At 39.6% G+C, this 17984-nt stretch overlaps 1 protein-coding gene across 1 annotated transcript; it reads right to left on the bottom strand.

The window, feature by feature from the left end:
• Nucleotides 1-3814: 3814 nt before the first annotated feature.
• srp9 (signal recognition particle 9) lies at nucleotides 3815-16374 on the bottom strand. The gene is made up of 5 exons (XM_086262856.1): nucleotides 16210-16374; nucleotides 16031-16088; nucleotides 8609-8699; nucleotides 8395-8463; nucleotides 3815-4523 (listed from the first exon to the last, which is right to left on the bottom strand). Exons 2-5 carry the CDS (start codon nucleotides 16081-16083, stop codon nucleotides 4404-4406), a joined length of 333 nt encoding a protein of 110 aa, XP_086118982.1. The 5' UTR covers nucleotides 16084-16088; nucleotides 16210-16374; the 3' UTR covers nucleotides 3815-4403.
• Nucleotides 16375-17984: the final 1610 nt, after the last annotated feature.

The following is a 17984-nucleotide window of genomic DNA, read 5'->3' as shown; positions in this document are numbered from 1 at the left end:
CGAAAGGCAACCATCAGTTATCTATTAACATAAAACATTTCTGAATATTCCTGCTGTATTTTTTAAGTTCACTCTTTAGGGGAGCAGTGGTTGGCACTGTTGCCTCAGAGCAAGAAGATCCTGGATTTGAATCTGCTAACCTGGAGTCTATCTGTGCAGATGTGAGTAGCTGGGCTCTCTCTGTGCGTTCCTCTTCTTCCCAAAGGAATGTGACTCTAATTTGTGAATATGGTAAATGGTAAATGGCCTGTATTTATATAGCGCTTTACTAGTCCCTAAGGACCCCAAAGCGCTTTACATATCCAGTCATCCACCCATTCACGCACACATTCACACACTGGTGATGGCAAGCTACATTGTAGCCACAGCCACCCTGGGGCGCACTGACAGAGGCGAGGCTGCCGGACACTGGCGCCACCGGGCCCTCTGACCACCAATATGAGTGTGTATAGTTGTCTTTCTTTGTGTCAACCTGGTGACAGACGTGAAACCTGTGCCCTGTTGTTGCCCAATGACACCTGGGTTGGACTCTTGCCACCTTGAATTGAATATGTTGGATTGTGTGTCCACAGGTGTTTGTACTTTGCGTCGTAATAAAATGACGGTAAAAGGCTCCGCCCACTTCCTATCAATGTCTTACCATGCAACGACTCTGTGAATGGACTGGAGAAGTGTAGTGGTAGAGTCCTCCGTCAGGAATGAGATATGTGTGTCGACTTTTTATTCTCCCTTAAAATTATTATGCCATAACGCTGCACAGAGCAGCTCTGCTAACAGAATACGCAGAAGAAAAATGGACGGACCTTTAATAAAGATCTTCATATTTTGGGCGAGCACGTGTACTTATACCAGGGTTTTAATAGTTTTGCAATTTTCATTAGTTTTTATTTTTATTTAGTTTTGACTTCAGATTTTCAATTTTATATCAGTTTTAATTCGTTTTTACCAATTGTTTGCTAGTTTAGTTTAGTTTTTATTTTTTTGAAAATCCTTAGTTTCAGTTTAGTTTTGATTAGTTTCAGTTATAGTTTTAGTTGTGTTTGCAAAAATTAAGTGTAACAAAATCCCAGTTTCGTCATATCAGTCATTCTCTTCTGCTTATTTTTTGGGTATGTTGCTATTCCAGCTACCATACCCTGCACCCTACACAGGTCGCCTATCTGTCGCAGGGCTAACACGCAGAGACAGACAACTCACATTTCCACCTATGGGTTCTTTAACATACAGGCAGACAAACAACCATTGATACCAGGCAACTATCCATCCATCCATTCGCTTCCGCTTATCCTTTTCAGGGTCGCGGGGAGCGCTGGAGCCTATCCCAGCTGTCATAGGGCAAGAGGCGGGGTACACCCTGGACAGGTCGCCAGTCTGTCGCAGGGCCAACACACAGGGACAGACAACCATTCGCATTCACTCGCACATTCACACATAGTGGCAATTTGGATTATCCAATTAACCTATCCCCACAAGTTGCATGTCTTTGGACGGTGGGAGGAAGCCGGAGTACCCAGAGGGAACCCACGCAAACACGGGGAGAACATGCAAACTCCACACAGAAAGACCCCGGCCTGATGGTGGAATTGAACTCAGGACCTTCTTGCTGTGCGGCAACAGTGCTAACCACCGTGCCATGCTGCCCTTACCAGGCAACTATAAAATGTATATCTTGGCCCCAATGAGACTATTAACTCTTGCAGCACCGGGTGTTCGTAATTTTGGTTCAAGTGAATTGATAAACTTTTTGAAGGCAATTGACTCAGAGTTATGTAGATATCCCCGTCCTGTTGTCTCGGGATGCATCACGCTGCCTTGCCTGGGGTTAGCTTCTGTTTTCTGGCTTCTGTTTCTGGGGATGAGGGTTGAGTGTGCTCCCTTACCTTCTCAAGGTAAGGGAGCTCAAGCCTTCTTGTGTGAGCTTTTCAAGTGCACTTTAAGGTTTGTGGGATTTTTTTTCCCTTTAGAAATGTCCCTCATAATTTGTCTCTTTCCACTACAAGACACTTGCTTTATCCAAAACACAGTCATATTCAAAGTAATCCCAAATTGGACTCTGGCGCTATCTCCCGACATGATTCTGCGCGTGGACGGAGCAGCAACACAGACGACTCGACTAACGTACTGCTACCTGCTGGCATAATGAGACGGCAAGAAAAAATCTGGAAACTAAACTTCATTTTCACCCTTGACTATTGTATGACACGCACACATCAATGAAAACTAAACACATTTTTGCTATAAATTCAGTTAATTTTAGTTAGTTTTCCTTTTTTTTGTTTTTATTTTTTATTTCAGTTAACGAAAATGTTTTTTTACTTCTAGTTTTCGTTAACGATAATAACCTTGGATTAAACTATGATAAACTTAACTTTCAGCATTTGTATTACTGATGAAAATGTTGACAGGGAAGACCCAAATACACATGTTTGTAGTTAGTTAGAAAAAAAAGGCACTTTGACTACAACTGAAAAATGAATGAATATTCCTGAATATTTACAAGAAGACAACTCAGTAGCAGGGAGCCAGCAAAGAAAAGAACAATAGGTACAGAGATACTGAAAAATAAATTACAATCAATTCACGATTTACAGATCAAAGTTGATCTATGAAGGAACAAAACACATGTAGTTTGTTTTTTATGTGGAGAACGTCATCCCGCATGACTGATTTATTGGTGGCTTAGGCTGTTGGACATTTGCACCTTAGAGAGCTCAAGGAGCTCAGTGACACCCTAATCCAGGTCTGGAAAAAGATCCCCAGGACACCATCCACTGTTACATTAGGAGCATTCTCCAACAACATCATCCCCAGTGCCACTCATGGGGGAGAGCACATCATGTTTGAGACCGTTCTGCAGCTGCCATCCTACCTCAGAGCCGGGGTCTGTACAAGGAAGAAGGTTCAGCATATCCACGACATCTTTCCAGCTGCTCATTTCACAAAACTATAATTTTAGAAACCAACATATTATCAAATATCATAGTTTCTATTTTGTTTTTCAACAAGAGGTTTGTATACTCCTGTTTTCCTTCATGTGCAGCTTTGCTTATTCTCTTTGGACTTGCCCCCAGGCTCCTTATTTCTATTGTTTGGATTTTGTGAATGTACTGGTAATTTCAACAATTAAAGGCTCACTTTGAAGTCATCCTTGCGTTTGTGTGCCTGCATTAAACACTCACTCCAGCTTTAAATATGACACAAACAGAAATGTTTATTTTTGCTTCTGTAATACCTTTTTCATATTGATCACTATGAATGAAAAAGTAAAAACAAGAACTTGAAAAATAATTGGACCAAGAATAAAAAAGTTACATAATTCACAAAGGGTTTTTTTTTTCCTGGGAAAAACTTGGTTAATTAAAACAAACATAACTTTTTCAGCTTCACTGAAATACACAGAAGGCCGATAAATGATCCATGTCCATCTGAGGACAGGATGTTGCTGTGGTGCAGGAGTAAGAGTACCTGAGTACATGAACAACAGGAAGACCGACACACAGGTGATCGTTTAAATTAGTAAGCCCTTTTTAATTCAGTTTGCTTTGCTATATAATATTGCTTAAATTTGTTTTTCTAAATCAGCATCTATATTATATGTTTATTTACTTTGACTTATGACTAAGCTACATAAAACTGTACTTTTTGATTTTGTTGCATTTGAGTTATTTTAACTGCTAGGGCTAAATAAAGGACGTGTTATCTCATTAATTCAAACCCAATGTCATATAAGCTGTCTCGCATAATAACGTTGACGTATGACAGTTGAACACAATATAATCCATAACGAGATGAATAAAAGAGATATATTGCTGACTGGGGTAAACAACCATTTATTGAACATGTCAGTGTGGAAACACTGGGTTTTCTCCACACCCTTGCTGGGAAATCAGAAAGCTCTGCTTCATTCATGTGGCACAATGAGGGGGGACAAAAATCAAAGTAAACTGCGCTTAAACTGAATCTGACATAGCTAGAAAGATGAGAAAAAAAAAGACAAGTTATCTTCATTGCCCATCTTTTTCTTCCCCTTCAAAACTAAAAATTTATGGAAATGTCTTTAAAGAATTCAAGGTGCCAAAGCTGCTTACACAGCAGCTAATGTTGTTCCACCCCTACACGGATCTTACATTTAACTTACACCATTAGGGATGTGATCATGCCTGTAAAGGAAAGGTGGACAGTGAAACTTAAAAAAAAAAAAAAAAACAAATCCTGAAAATATATACAGTATATATCTATAGCTTCTCTGGCAGCATTAAACCAGTGTAAGCAGCCAGATCCAGCTCCCCACATTCCCGTTTTACAGACTCGTCCCACTCTGATGTTTCTATTCTCTCAGCAGCACCACCATGTCCTCTGAACTCAGTCCGAGAGCTCCAAAACTTTAGCTCTTCAAGAGCATTTTAGTCCGTCTCCATGGCACCACTGTGCGTCTCCTTGGACACCATGAGTCTCATCAGCTTCCCATGGAGCTTTTCAATCTTCTTCACGTCCTGGGCCTGGTCTGTCTTGTATTGTAAACACTGTAAAGATGGAGAAGACACCAAATGAAGGCAGTTACAGCATGAAAACTACAGGTTTTTACGGTTTTATAGTAGTGATTAAGTAGTCACCTAAATGATAGAGTTACATTGTTGCTTTCTTTTGGTGGTGCACACCTTTTTGTAAATCAATAATTGCTTGATACAGAGTTACATTATTTTGGCATGTGTACACGGTTCTACACTCAATGCCTTTTAAAAATAAATCTTACTATAATTATGTGACAAGAACACAATCAGCATCTTCTTAGCTCATGGATGAAATCCAAACTTCAATTAGACTGTAACTGGTCACAGAAGTCATTGTTATGCTTTGTAGCCTTGTGTAGCAGCACCACAGCTCTCCACTTGAGCAAGACCCACCATCAACAACAATATTCCAACACATTGGAGCTGGGGTTGGGTTTACAACCATGAGAGGTGAGCCTTAAGAGAGCTCAGCAACATCCAGGAACACCACACCACCACAACTAATTAAGCCAGCACCAAGTACCCAGGGAAGACCCGCACAGACACAGGGAGAACATGCAATCTCCACAGAGAATGAACCTAGCCAGGATTCAAACCAGGGACATTTTTGCTGTAAAGTTACAGTGAAAACAACCAATTCAGGTCCCTGGCTGGTCAACCGGTGCATCTCTAGAAAACATCAACCAAACAACACGCACTATGACACAGCTGTGCTTGATGTGTTGGTTACCAAACAGCCCCACTTATATTCTCATATGAATAATACTAGACTCAAAGCAGTCTTCACCATGTATCACAACCCAAAAATTAAAGATATTAATTCCAGTCCAAAGATCCATTAATTACTTTATACAAACTGTATGCGATGATTTACAAAGGGTCATTCCAATTTCAATACAAATTTCATGGCCCAAGTAAAGGCTTGTCTAGCCACTTTCAAGTCATTTGTTTCCACAGGCAATAATAAAATATGGCTCTCTCAAAACTTTATCTCAAAAGGATAAAAGCCTGAAATTTTCACTTGTTTTTCTTTACACAGAGCTGAATCAGGACCTGTAATTTGTGACTGAAATATATAAAAACAAATGCCAGTACTGGCTAGTTGAAAACTATAAGCAGTCCTGTAAAGTACCATATATGAGCACACATTAATAATAATACAAAATAAATACATAAATAAAAACCTTCACATTGAGAAGTACTTATAACTGAAATCATTATTTTGTTAAATATATGCATATCCTTCATTTTTCAAGACCCACGTTGTAAGCAGCATGGTCAAGAAGCACTCTCATATTTCAGATTATGCTATCTATCTATGCGCACACACACAAACTTTTGCAGCGTTCATTCATGCAGTCAGTATATCGAATGCCTGTGGCAGTTGTGGCATTAAGATTAGGGCTGGGTTATACTTATACATCAGACTGCAAGTTATGCCATGTCGACATGGCAACTTGGCTTTGCAAGACTACTTATGTGGAATAACTTACTAAGCCATTTTTCGTAACTTTTAATTGTTTTGCTATATTTACTTTTCAAGATCAATTCTACCTGCCACTTTGAGACTTATCGCCCTGAAGAAGTCTTGTAATTAAGATTACATTTAAACATTTAAAACTCCTACTGGCAAGCAGGGATCAGGAAATTACAAGTTAAAAAGTATTCTACGTGTTTTATTTTGTATTATTGTGAAATACAGCTAGACACCACTCACAAGCTGCTGCTCAGTGGCTTTTGCCATGTGATATTTGTATTATTAGTGTGTGCTAAAATATGGCACTTTAAGTGCTTAATTTATTCATTTTTTATAACCAATGCACTTAAAAAAAAATATATATATATATATATATATATATATATATATATATATATATGGGGTGCAACGATACACAACATTCACAGTTCGTTGTTTTTTCCATACAAAAAAATGTTCATGCCATTGAACAAAAATGTTCAAAGGCATGAAAAACAATTTGTCATTTCTTAAAATTATAAATATATATTTTAACTCAAAAGTACAGTTTTTAAATTTAATGTTGCTGAAACAACAAAGTAATAAAAAAAAATACATCTCTCTGATCGACAAATCACTCATCTTTGGAAAAGAGAGTTTATTACAGAGAAATGTCTCTTTCCAAAATAAAAGCTATACTATACGCTTCTTCTGGGCTATATTCTCAGCAGCATATTAAACATATCAGGTCCCCATAAGGAGAATCATGTGCTAACGGCTGTCTAAATGACTCGGGTAAAGTTAGTAGCATGCTTGCTTGTTGTTTTTGTCTGCTTCCACTTGTCTTTGCACTAGGATGATGTCGGAGTAAATGTGCAGTCATATTCGTTGTGTTCCCACTAGTGCTGTCAGCGTTAATCTCGTTGAAATGACGTTAACGGCACAACACGGCAAATATCCGTTAACGAGCTACCGCGGATCGCCTCGTGCGTGGGGCTGGACGGCCAACACGTTAACGAGCTAACTGCGCTAACGCACTAGTTCCCACCAATGTAATAGAGCATTGCGTGGCACATCCAACATACTGTTTTACTTTTGTCCATGACGCGCTTACCTTCAGGGTCATACGTCACATGAAAACCAAAATAGTTCCAAACGCCTGATCTGAATGAGGGTGGGGGAGGTTCAATTTGCCATGTTGCAAGGAGAGCTTAACTTCTGTCTGCTAGCTTGCCCTGCGCTCAGTGAATCTGCGTTCGACTACTCCGCCTAGGCTGCACTGTCGAGCACAGATCCACTGAGCGCTCAACACAGACAGCATAGTCAGAAGGAAAGTTGATAAAATAGATTAAAAATTTTGTATTGTTCGATACATATGCGTACCGAACCGAAAGCACTGTATCGAACGGTTCAATATCAATACGAGTATCGTTGCACCCCTAATATATATTATAATATAATATAACATAAATATATATATATGTGTGTGTGTGTGTGTGTCCTAAAGTACAGAGTATGTTTCAATCCTGTACTAAGAAATATCAAAATGAAAATTTCCAGCTTTTATCTTTAATAGTTTTAATAGTTTGAGATGTTCATGTTCAAACATTGAAATTTGAGGCAAAGTGCACAAACATGCTAGATGGAGATGTTGAGCAGAAGGCTCACAATGATTTGAGACTGAATTAATCATATGCCATTACCTCACTTAAAGAAAAAGTGGACAAAGTGGCATGATAATCTACATACTGTCATTTTCTCCTGTGCCTAAGAACCATTTAAGCCTCTTTACCCTGATTTTATATGAATTTATGGATAAATGATTTTAAAACGAAATTAAATCTAAGAACTTTCTTAGCATTTTGACAATGGGATCTACTCCAAGTATTAAGAAAGTTTGTGAATATAGGGCTAGATGCCAATATTATAAATCTGTAGTCTTCTCTAAAGATGAGTTTACCCGCCAACCTTCCAAAAGAATTCATAGAAGTGAAGAATTTGGGATATCTGGAATATAATGCAGCCAGGTCATTAGACATTGGGTATCACTGTCAAGTAAGCCTAATATTTCTACCATAAAATGAACACGGAAAAATCCAGCGCAACACAGGAAGAAGAAAAACAGCTAAAATGGTGTATCCCCCTCCCACTGCTCACACTTTATTACACAACAAAACGTAAAATATTACAGGAGCTTTATTAAACAAAAAAAGAAAAAAAAACTCGCAGCTGCTAGCCTGCTTGTGTTACTCTGCTACACGTTACGATTTAGCCTCACACAAACTAGTACCAGCAGACTCAGAAAACAAAGAGAGAAGTTTCTGGCTGCTCGTCCAAAAAACAAGTTTTAAGAGCTTTCTCAAGAGAACCTCTCATATTTCACTGGCTGGTACAAACAATTCCACGTTTTTTCCTCGGTGTACTTACCACAGCATTGTCAGTCACTTTAATGCACAGGTTTCCGTCGCAGTGTCTGTATTTTAGAACCACTCTGACCTGAAAAAAATAAATAACATAACAAAAATGTTCAGAATTTAACATGAAAAAATATCGAACCACCAGTCAGCACAGTCACGTCGCTAACGTGCCATTTAGCTAACAGGCTATCCAGTATGGTACTTATTAAATAAAGCGTTATTACCTTCATTGGGTCTGTCAGATACAGTTTTTCTGCTGCACGGGCGAACTCCTCCCACGTCTGATAGTAAGGCATTGTTTTCACAAATACAATACTAACAAAAGCAGAAAACAAGTTTGAATCGGATGTTCGCGTTTGCTAACTTCGGAACACCACATCAGCAGCAACGTGAGTACAACCAATCAGACCGAAGAGACCACGGCGCGAACCCATATCCGGTGTGCGCATTCAAAATAAAAGCACAAGACTTGAACTTACTGAAAAATCACAAAAAAAGGTAAGAGTACCGTAAATCGAGCAGTGCTCCCTTACAAGCTATTAAAAGAGACGACGAACTGAAACACTGACTTGATAAAAATCCTAGACCTGATTAGACCTTTGATCTTTTAAGCCTGAAACTCTGATTGGGACCTGGCATTTTTGTTTGTTTGTTTTCTTTGGGGGGGGGGGGGGGGGGGGGGGGGTCTCTGTATGTTTGTTTGATCGTGTCATTTCATTCATCTGAAGGTGGCAAAATTCCCTCTGAATAAATAAGGGCCTTCAAAAAAATTATGTGCTGTGAACACAGGCCATAGAAAAGAAAAATCCAACACTGAGGGAAATCAATGTCACTAATGGAGCAGAGAGAAAATAAAATAATGTAGACTAATAGAAATCATCTAACGCCTAACTCTTGTGTCTTGGGGTGAGTTTAGTCAGAAAGATATGATTATATATGTATAAACAGCACTAGCAATGAAATATTACAAAGTTTTAAAACATTTACATTTAATTTAAGCCTTCAAAATTAATGTTTCATCAAGATACGGCCACATGATATAGGCTGACCTGAAATGCAAGATGAATAAATTGATATAACATACTTCCTCAATGAGCCTTTTTTAAACAGTGGTTTAAAAAGATTAAGTTAAAAGAAAACACATAACAAATAGCTTATTTAAGCAGAATGGTATAAAAGGCAATAAGAGGCAGACACGTTTGTTGATAAGGCACAAACCTGAAATTTCATTAAATGCAATCAAATAAAATCAGCATACACTTAAATTTTTGAAAACTTAAGTAATAACATAACACATGACAAAGTAAATAGATATTTCGAATTCAACAAAGCAAAAGTAAGCAGTTACGCAGAGTCATATAGAACAGTTTTTAATTTGTTTATTTATTTGTGTATTTATTTACACTGTACACTTTATGGAATGTCATACACTAGTTCAGTAACGTAAATATTGCCTCTCGTTTTTCTGAGCAGTCGGGATGGTTTGTTTTGCTTTTGTTTTGAAATTGTACACAGGCCCAGACCCGGAAATGTTACTGTGCTGTAAAGCGTGGGAATGCCTTTATGTCGCCTCCAAGTGGTTGTGGTTAAAGACGACTAAAATAACAAAATATGTATATCAAAATTTAAAATCATACACCCCAAGTATTTAGAATATTGAACGGCAGCAAAGTAAAGTACTTAAGTAATAATAATACAAATAACAATAATAATAAGAAATGAAAAAAAATGAGGACATGCTCATTATGTAAATTTCAAGTAAAAAATATTATATGTTGAAAATGAGAAATTATTATTATATTTTAAACATATGTGATCATTTTAAATGTGGCTGTTAAATTAAAAGAGAAAATCACAATCACAACACAAAGTTTTAAAGAAATGAACAATTTCATCCAGAGTGATACATATTAATTACAAACACAAAGGACAGGAACGAGAAACGAGCACTAATGTAACACTACTCCTTTTTATCAGTTAAGTAGAGTTTCTAAATTATTTACACATGACTGCACTCTTTGATTTACACATTACACATAACACATAAAAAGAGGGTTACACCTTCACACTATTGTCACATAAATGTCAGAGTTGGGGTGTGAAGTGAACCCAACTACATGAAATAGAATCTCTGGGTGTTTGCTATTAATTTGTTAAGATTAGTGGCAAAGAATCAGTTAGGTTTTTTTCTTAACTTAATTAGTTAAGAAAAAAAAAGCATAGCAGCAGGAAAAATACCTTATAATTGAAGCAGAGCAAAAACAAAAACAAAAAAACCCCAAAACAAAATAAAAAAAACAAAACTCAGGAAACTAAACTGATGCCCAGAGAAACAAACAGGGAAAAAAGAGACAACTGCACTGAGACAAAGACTGACAAGATGACAGATAAAAGAAAACAGAGGAAGGCAAAGGATATAGGAAGCAACATATATGGAAACCCCGAAGGAACTAAACACACAAAAGTCAAAGTAGCAAATGGACCAAGAATGACAAAACAATGGTTTGCAAATTAACACAAAAAAACAACCTTAACAGTCACTGTGAATCCTCTGAGGTCCAAGAAACCCCAATTCTTACCCAGGGCTATCACAGTATGTAATTTTTGTTTTTATGAAATTGTTCTCTCATGTCTTCACAACCAGGGAGCAAAGAAAATAACAATTTTAACTGAAACACATCTAAATCTTCTCACGTTTTCCCTATAAATTTAGGGTTCCATTTATGACTTACTGTCTTATAGCAGGGGTGGGGAACTCCAGGCCTCAAGGGCCGGTGTCCTGGAGGTTTTAGATATAACCGTGGGTCAACACGCCTGATTTAAATGATTAGTTCATTATGAGTCCTCTGGAGAACTTCAAGACATGTTGAAGAGGTAATTTGGGCATTTAAATCAGCTATGTTGGATAAAGGACACATCTAAAACCTGCAAGACACCGGCCCTTGAAGCCTGGAGTTCCCCATCCCTGTCTTAGAGCTCAGAGGATTAGGACTAATAAGTACCAATGCACCTAAGGTACTAGAAAAATATTTTAGTGAAGTAAGTGTGGAAAAGAATTACAGTACCCAAATACAAAGATGTTTTTTAACACTGGCAGAATGTTGGTAGTGTTGTGGAGATCATTTCATGGTCTCCACACTAGATGGCAGACAGAGTTCACTGGTATCTGGGGTGAACTTTAGAGACCTAATGAGCGCAGAAGAAAACTGATGCAACAAAACTGAGTTCAGATCAGGCTGCTTGCATCAGGATTTGGATGGTGCCCTTTTGCCTTTGAGCAGTTTGCAGTGAGAGTATGCTTCATTTGCCTCAGATCTAATGACATTTACTGCTTCATTGTGTTAGATGTCACAACAACAGAGCTGGTGAGGAGTGGGCGTTGTGCTGATGGTTCATTCATCATCGGTGAGTCAGTCACAGCTCAGTCACTCGAGTGGATGACTTGTATTGATTTCGGATTTTAGGATGGATGGTGCTAGTGTTTCGACACATACACACCCACGGGGACTCCATCCTCACAGAAGAACACAGCGACAAGACCCTTCATGAACAAACTGACAAAACACGGGCTTTTAGCACGAAGAACCTGCATCTCAGAGGCAACATTGCAAACTATAGCTGCCTCTAATGTTGTGGTAAAAGTCTGTTTGTCCTTTCCACTACATACAGTTTGATAATGATATTTCTAGGAAGCTGTTAGATGTCCTAGAAGAGGATAATAGAATGTGTAATCTGTTATGTTTTGGGATTTGCCACCTTGTACTTGCAGTCTACAAGAACTATAGAGTCAGGTCTTGAGTCAGGTCTTTCCGTTCGGCTATAAAACCACAACGACACACAGGAGTGGTTTGTGCACTTATACAATTCAGGGAGGAGGAGGATCTCCTTCAGCTACATAAATAAATAGTCCTTTCAGTTTTGTGGACTAACTGATTCAGCCTCACCTCTGATAAGCTTCTTTCAGCCCTTTTGTGTGTCAGTAGCTTACAGGACTTCACTTGATGATGGACATGTGATATATCCCACACACATATGGCTGAAATTCAAGCAACCAGTTAAAATAGAAACACTCGCTGTGGCTGCGGATCTGTAATGGTGACAACAGGATGACAATTTTGCTTCTCACTGACTTGCACATTAATAATCGTCAGGGATCAGCAGTCAGCGTTTTTACCACACCAGCATGAACTCTCACATCAGTCCACTCACACATAAACACACACCCGCAGTAGAGAGAGTGACCAGCAGTAAATCACACAGTTTGTGTCAGGCACCACCTGTGGCAGAACATCAGCTGTCTGTGTTTCTGACACCTGTTTGTCTTTGTGGGGAGGGCTACAAGTTGTTTTTGTGTGTGTGTACTTGAAAGTAAAATCCTCAAATGTATTTTCTCAGTCAAAGACATTAATAAAAATTCCCATCAGAGTAGGGAGGGATTCTTTATGAGACAAAGCCTGTTAAAAGCTTGAGAACCACTGAATCACACTAAAGTCTGAATGTTTCCAGCTTTCATTTTACAGTGTGTTCAGAAAGCATTCAGACCCCTCCCCCGAAATATCACATTTACATAGTCTTTGGCAAAAACACAACGACACATTTCTCTTGATCATTGCTGAGATGTTTCTACACCTTGATTAGAGTCCGCCTGTGCTAAACTCAATTGATTGGATGCGATCTGGAAAGACACACAGCTCTCTATAGAAGGTTTCACAACTGATTATATATATGAGAGCAAATAACAAGCCCAACAAGCGGGGGGGGGGGGGGGGGGGGGGTATAGTGAGAGAAATGACCAAGGACCTAATGATCACTTTGACTAAAGGACAGAAGAAGAAGACCACATGGATAACTATCACTGGAGCTCTCCATTGATCTAGGCTTTATGACTAATAAGCAATATAATTCTAGCTGTGAAATAAATGTATGCAGTGAAATGTACAATGCACAACCCTGAAATTTAGTGACGGAAACATGTAAGTACAGTGAAAGCACTTCACAAAACTTGTGACATGGTGTAACTCAGCTCATAACCTTAGCGCGTCGGAGCAGTATGCCTCATGCGATAGAGCGGCTGTGGCGTGCAAGACCTCTGTCTGGTTGAGCATTTGGAGCCTTGCTACCAAACCGGCATTTCATCTCCGAGAAATTTATCCCAGAGAGAAGTAAAGCAAGTGTGTAAGTTCATTTTGGAATGTCTGTAAAGCATTCCCACGTTAAGCATAATAACAACGGATATATGTAGCGACTGCCCCTCATTCTCTCCCTCCCTCTCCTGTTGCTACTTCAATGATCAGCTGATCGGCTTTTCTGTCGTGAGTCCGTCTCTCTTGCTTGTTTTTGGCCCACTTTGCACCAGAAAGAGGAAACCAGCGGCTGAACAACAGCAGCACGTTTAAGCTTGATAAGCTGTTGTTAGAATTTATTTAATATTAGTTTCTACACCAGGATCCTTTTCTACCTAGCTGACGGCTGGTAACTGTGCAGGGGCGGATCTAGCAAAGTTTTGCCAGGGGGGCAGGTAGGGCATTAACAGGGAAAAGAGGGGTACTAAGAAATACTTATCTTTCTTATTCTCGTCTAAAACGTCTAGCTTTTAATAAATAATTATCTGAATCTTACACCCAAAGTTTTAATCTGATGTAAAATGTATAGAATGACAAGGCAGAGGGTGGGGGGGTGGTTCCTTGTTTTTTTTTTTGCTGGGAGTTTGCAACCCTATTAGTTAGGTTGTTTAATATTTCTGCTAAGTACTCTTTAAAATGCCAGAATAGGGAGGATGGTGTAGGTTTAAGTTTATTAGATTGATCAGTATTGTCAGTAGCAGTTTTCGATATGAGCGACACGGGCGGTTGCCCGGGCGGCATCGTGGTGGGGGGCGGCATCACGCCCATTTACTTGTACTCATGCTGCCCGACGTCATGCCAGCGCATATTGGGAATGTCATAGGCACCGATCGGTTTTCTATCGCCCATTTGCTGGGAGTAAGGGCGCCCTCGTTTGCGTAGTGCGCCTGCTGCACAGGGAGAAGAGGGCGGGGCGGCGGGGGATTCTCTGGCTGGCTGGAGCAGCATCTAATAACCAACCCGCAAAATAAAACTAAATAAAAACAAACCAAACACGAAAACAACAGACATTATAATACAGACTTATAATTTGCACCGCTGTTTTTTCAAAATTCCATATGCGCAAAGTAAGCGCGAGAGCCCTCGGTGCGCCTGCTCGCTGCTGAAGTCAAAGTAAACTTTATTGTCATCTCCGCTACATACAGTCCAGGATATAGAGAGACGAGGCTCCAGTTACAACAGTGCAAGTAAACAAACAATAAATATAAAAAGAGTAAGAAAATAAATATACACTTTAGGACTTTTGGTAAAGGGATCAATAACAATTTAAAATTTATATTTGATGATTTAAAGTCTCACACACAAACCGTCGAAAGGGGAGGGGGGCCCTGCTGCTTCCAAACAGAGCACATTTCATTTATAATGTTGTAAATCCAAGTCCATTATGTATTCATGATTTGAATCCTGGGTTGTGCGAAATCCCAGAAATAAACCCTAGACAAAGTGATTCTGTGAACTAAGGTGTAGGTCTATTAGGTTATGTTGTGGTGATCCTCGGGTTGGGGGGTGATTGTTCATACTGGAGTGCAAAATTAAAACCAATGGAAGATGGACAAGAAAAGTTCAAAGCCATCAGGTGCTCAGTTTAGAAAAAAAAGAAAAGAAGAGAAGGAGAAAAGAGCAAAAGATACAGGTAAGCAGATGTCATGGCAGGTCATCCTGAAACAATCAGAATCAGAATATTTAACAGTAACAGACTAAACTCCAAACATTATGTAACATTATGTTACAGATTTTACACATTTAAGAAATAGCACTAATATATATATATACATATATATATATATATAAAAATTGCCCACTCGCCCCTGTAGGTGGTCAATCCTTCAAGCTGGCAGAGGGGGTGTTCGCCCAGGGCACCGAACAGCCTAGGACCGCCACTGAGTATTGTTGAACAATTAAATATTTTGGGTGCAGTGTAGTTTTTGCATACAGGTATAACAGAATTGCTTTAGTTTAAAAGAAAACACAAAAGCTTGACTATGACCTTATACAAAATGCAGCAAGATGTTAAAAAAACTCTTTTATTGATTAAAAAATACACTATATCGGATTCATATCGGTATTGGCAGATATCCAAATTTATGATATCGGTATCGGTATTGGACATAAAAAAGTGGTATCGTGCCATCTGTAGTTTAAACCACTCAGACTGTGACCAAACATGATTCTGTGGTTTGATTAAACTTTGTGGCCTCAGTTCTAAATATTATGTCTGAAGGGAAACCAGGCAGAGCTTATGACCTACTCAATATCATCCCTACAATGAAGTATGGTGGCATCATGGTGTCTGGCTATTTTTCAGCAGAAGGGACTGGAGACTAATTAGGGTTTAGGGAAAGCTGAAAGTAGAAAAGTACAGAGACATCCTCAGTGAAAACCTGTTCCACATGTGGAACAGGTTTTCACTGAGGATGTCTCTGTGACAATTACTTGAAGGTTCACTTTCCAACATGACAATGACAACACAGGAGTGGCTTAGGGACAACTCTACGGATGTCCTAGAGTAGCCCAGTTACTGACCTGAACTCTATTGAACATCTCTGTAGAAACCTGACAATGCCGACTTTCATCATCCAACCTGACAAAACAAACAATAAGAAGAAAAAAGTTGGGAAATAAATGTACAATGGTTGTTGCTTGTTTACTTTACTACTGTTTTCAGTTAGACTGACTAACATAATTACATAATTAAGACTTACATGTTAGTTATCAAGGGCATGAGTAAAATGTTGTGAATGTGTGTAAATCATAATGAAATCCATTTGAACTATTGTCTATAAGTGTGGAAATTAAGATAAAGAACAACGGAGTGTTATTAAAGACATAACCAACTCCTTACAGGAACCAGTCAACGCAGAAACACTGAAAAAGTTATCCACCTCAGTTGTCAAGGGCAACCTGTACGTGCGACGTCTGACAAGCTGCGTAAATTGCTGCATTCAGGTACAGTGCGACATAACCAACTTATGCCGGCTCGCATGAAAAAAAGGCAGCAAGCCGGGTGCTGTTGCCTGAGTTATGTTTCGAACTAAATTAGCCTTCTGTTGTGTTTTTCCAAAGTAAGCTTCATTTTATAAAAGGTACAATACATGAAGAAACCTGGACCAGTCCTAGATTGAAATGCATTAGAGGTTTCGACGACAGCAAAGTTGGTGGTAGAACACATAACTTGCAAGTGAAGAAAGGTTATTAAAACGTTATTTTGGGGCAAACATTTTAAACAGTTTTATTACATACGTGCTGATGCTAGACATGCCGATTTTTGTCCATGATGTAACCATTTAAATCAAAGTTCGTTTAGAAAAACTGCCCCAATAAGTGCCTGAAGGAGTTTCAAGACGAAAGGCAATACTTTTCTGTAGACACACCTGGCGCTGGTAAAATTCATTTTTTGTTTGTTTGTTTTAGGGAAGGGGGCATATTTATTCCCGAGAAACTTCAGAGTAGGAGTTTACAGCGGGTCCTTAAACGCAGCACATGTTGCGGCCAGCAGCCAGCGGCAGCAGACCGGTATCCGAGCGGCACAGCGCCGCATCACATAGAGCTGAGTGCGTCAGAAACAGCCGAGAAACGCTGCGATTCTCCGCTTTAGTTCCCAGTGATTCAGTGCCAGCAGCGGAGCGGCGATGCTCTAGAACATGTAGGAGTCGACTGTTTCTTTTTAAGCCACCATTTTCTTTTTTCTTTTCCTTTTTTGTACTTTTATCGGATAGCCCGCAAACTGTGAAACATCTTGTCACGCCGTCGTCGGGAGTCCCCATTCATCTTAGGTCGCTTGTATCGTTGAACCGAGCAGCGAACTTTGGTGAAAACTACACAGCAACTCAGCCGTCGTCGTTATTCGAAAGACTCTGTGACATATTTGGCCTGACACCACTTTCACCATGAGGTAGGAAGCCCCTGTCTTCATTCTGAAATAGTGTGAGAGGAGTGAGTGTTTTTTTGGGGGGGGGGGGAAGAGATGAAACAATGAAAACTACAAAATTACGCCAACTTTGCTTCCATAACGGCTTGTATCGAGTAACCGGTGCGCGCCTGCTTGCAGTGCCGTGTTCGCCTTATTAGAGGGTGTTTGTTTGTGGTCAGGTTTTATTAACGCCAGCAGGCGCGCTCAGTTGAATCTGAATTTGTGCTGCATTTGTGGACGTGCATGGGTTTGGAATGGCGCTCGCTTATTCCTCCTGCTGCTGCTACTCCCACTCTGCATGAGAGAGGATTATCTTTCAGCGGTGCTGCTGATGGGGTGGCATTTATTTGATGCCACATCATGATTGTCACACACGCGCAGAGAAGCACACAGAGAATGGCTGGTAAATAAACGCTAGCTCCATAGACACCCAGCCTGAGCGAGTCTGGTGGCAGATGGCGAAGACATATGATAGCTGCTTAAACACATAGTGCAGTTCTGACATGTGTCATGAACTCGGGAGGACACGGGTTTGACAATGTTCGTGCAGCATGTTGGATGTACCAC

The sequence above is a fragment of the Aulonocara sp. 'chitande type north' Nkhata Bay genome, linkage group LG15, assembly GCF_057382095.1.
Source record: "Aulonocara sp. 'chitande type north' Nkhata Bay isolate Kocher_YH1m ecotype deep benthic linkage group LG15, A_spYH_male_GT1.1, whole genome shotgun sequence".
NCBI lineage: Eukaryota > Metazoa > Chordata > Actinopteri > Cichliformes > Cichlidae > Aulonocara > Aulonocara sp. 'chitande type north' Nkhata Bay.
The sequence above is the reverse complement of the archived record's forward strand: the minus strand, read 5'-3'. Positions and strand labels throughout refer to the sequence as shown.

What these genes read in the sequence shown, in the direction of transcription:
- srp9 (XM_086262856.1), bottom strand. Translation starts at nt 16,083, where the DNA reads ATGATGAAAGTCGGCATTGTCAGGTTTCTACAGAGATGTTCAATAGAG. An exon ending in AGATGTTCAATAGAGTTCAG is followed by an intron (nt 8,700 to 16,030) that starts GTCAGTAACTGG and finishes TGCTTTTGTTAG; the next exon opens with TATTGTATTTGTGAAAACAA. An exon ending in ATCTGACAGACCCAATGAAG is followed by an intron (nt 8,464 to 8,608) that starts GTAATAACGCTT and finishes TATTTTTTTCAG; the next exon opens with GTCAGAGTGGTTCTAAAATA.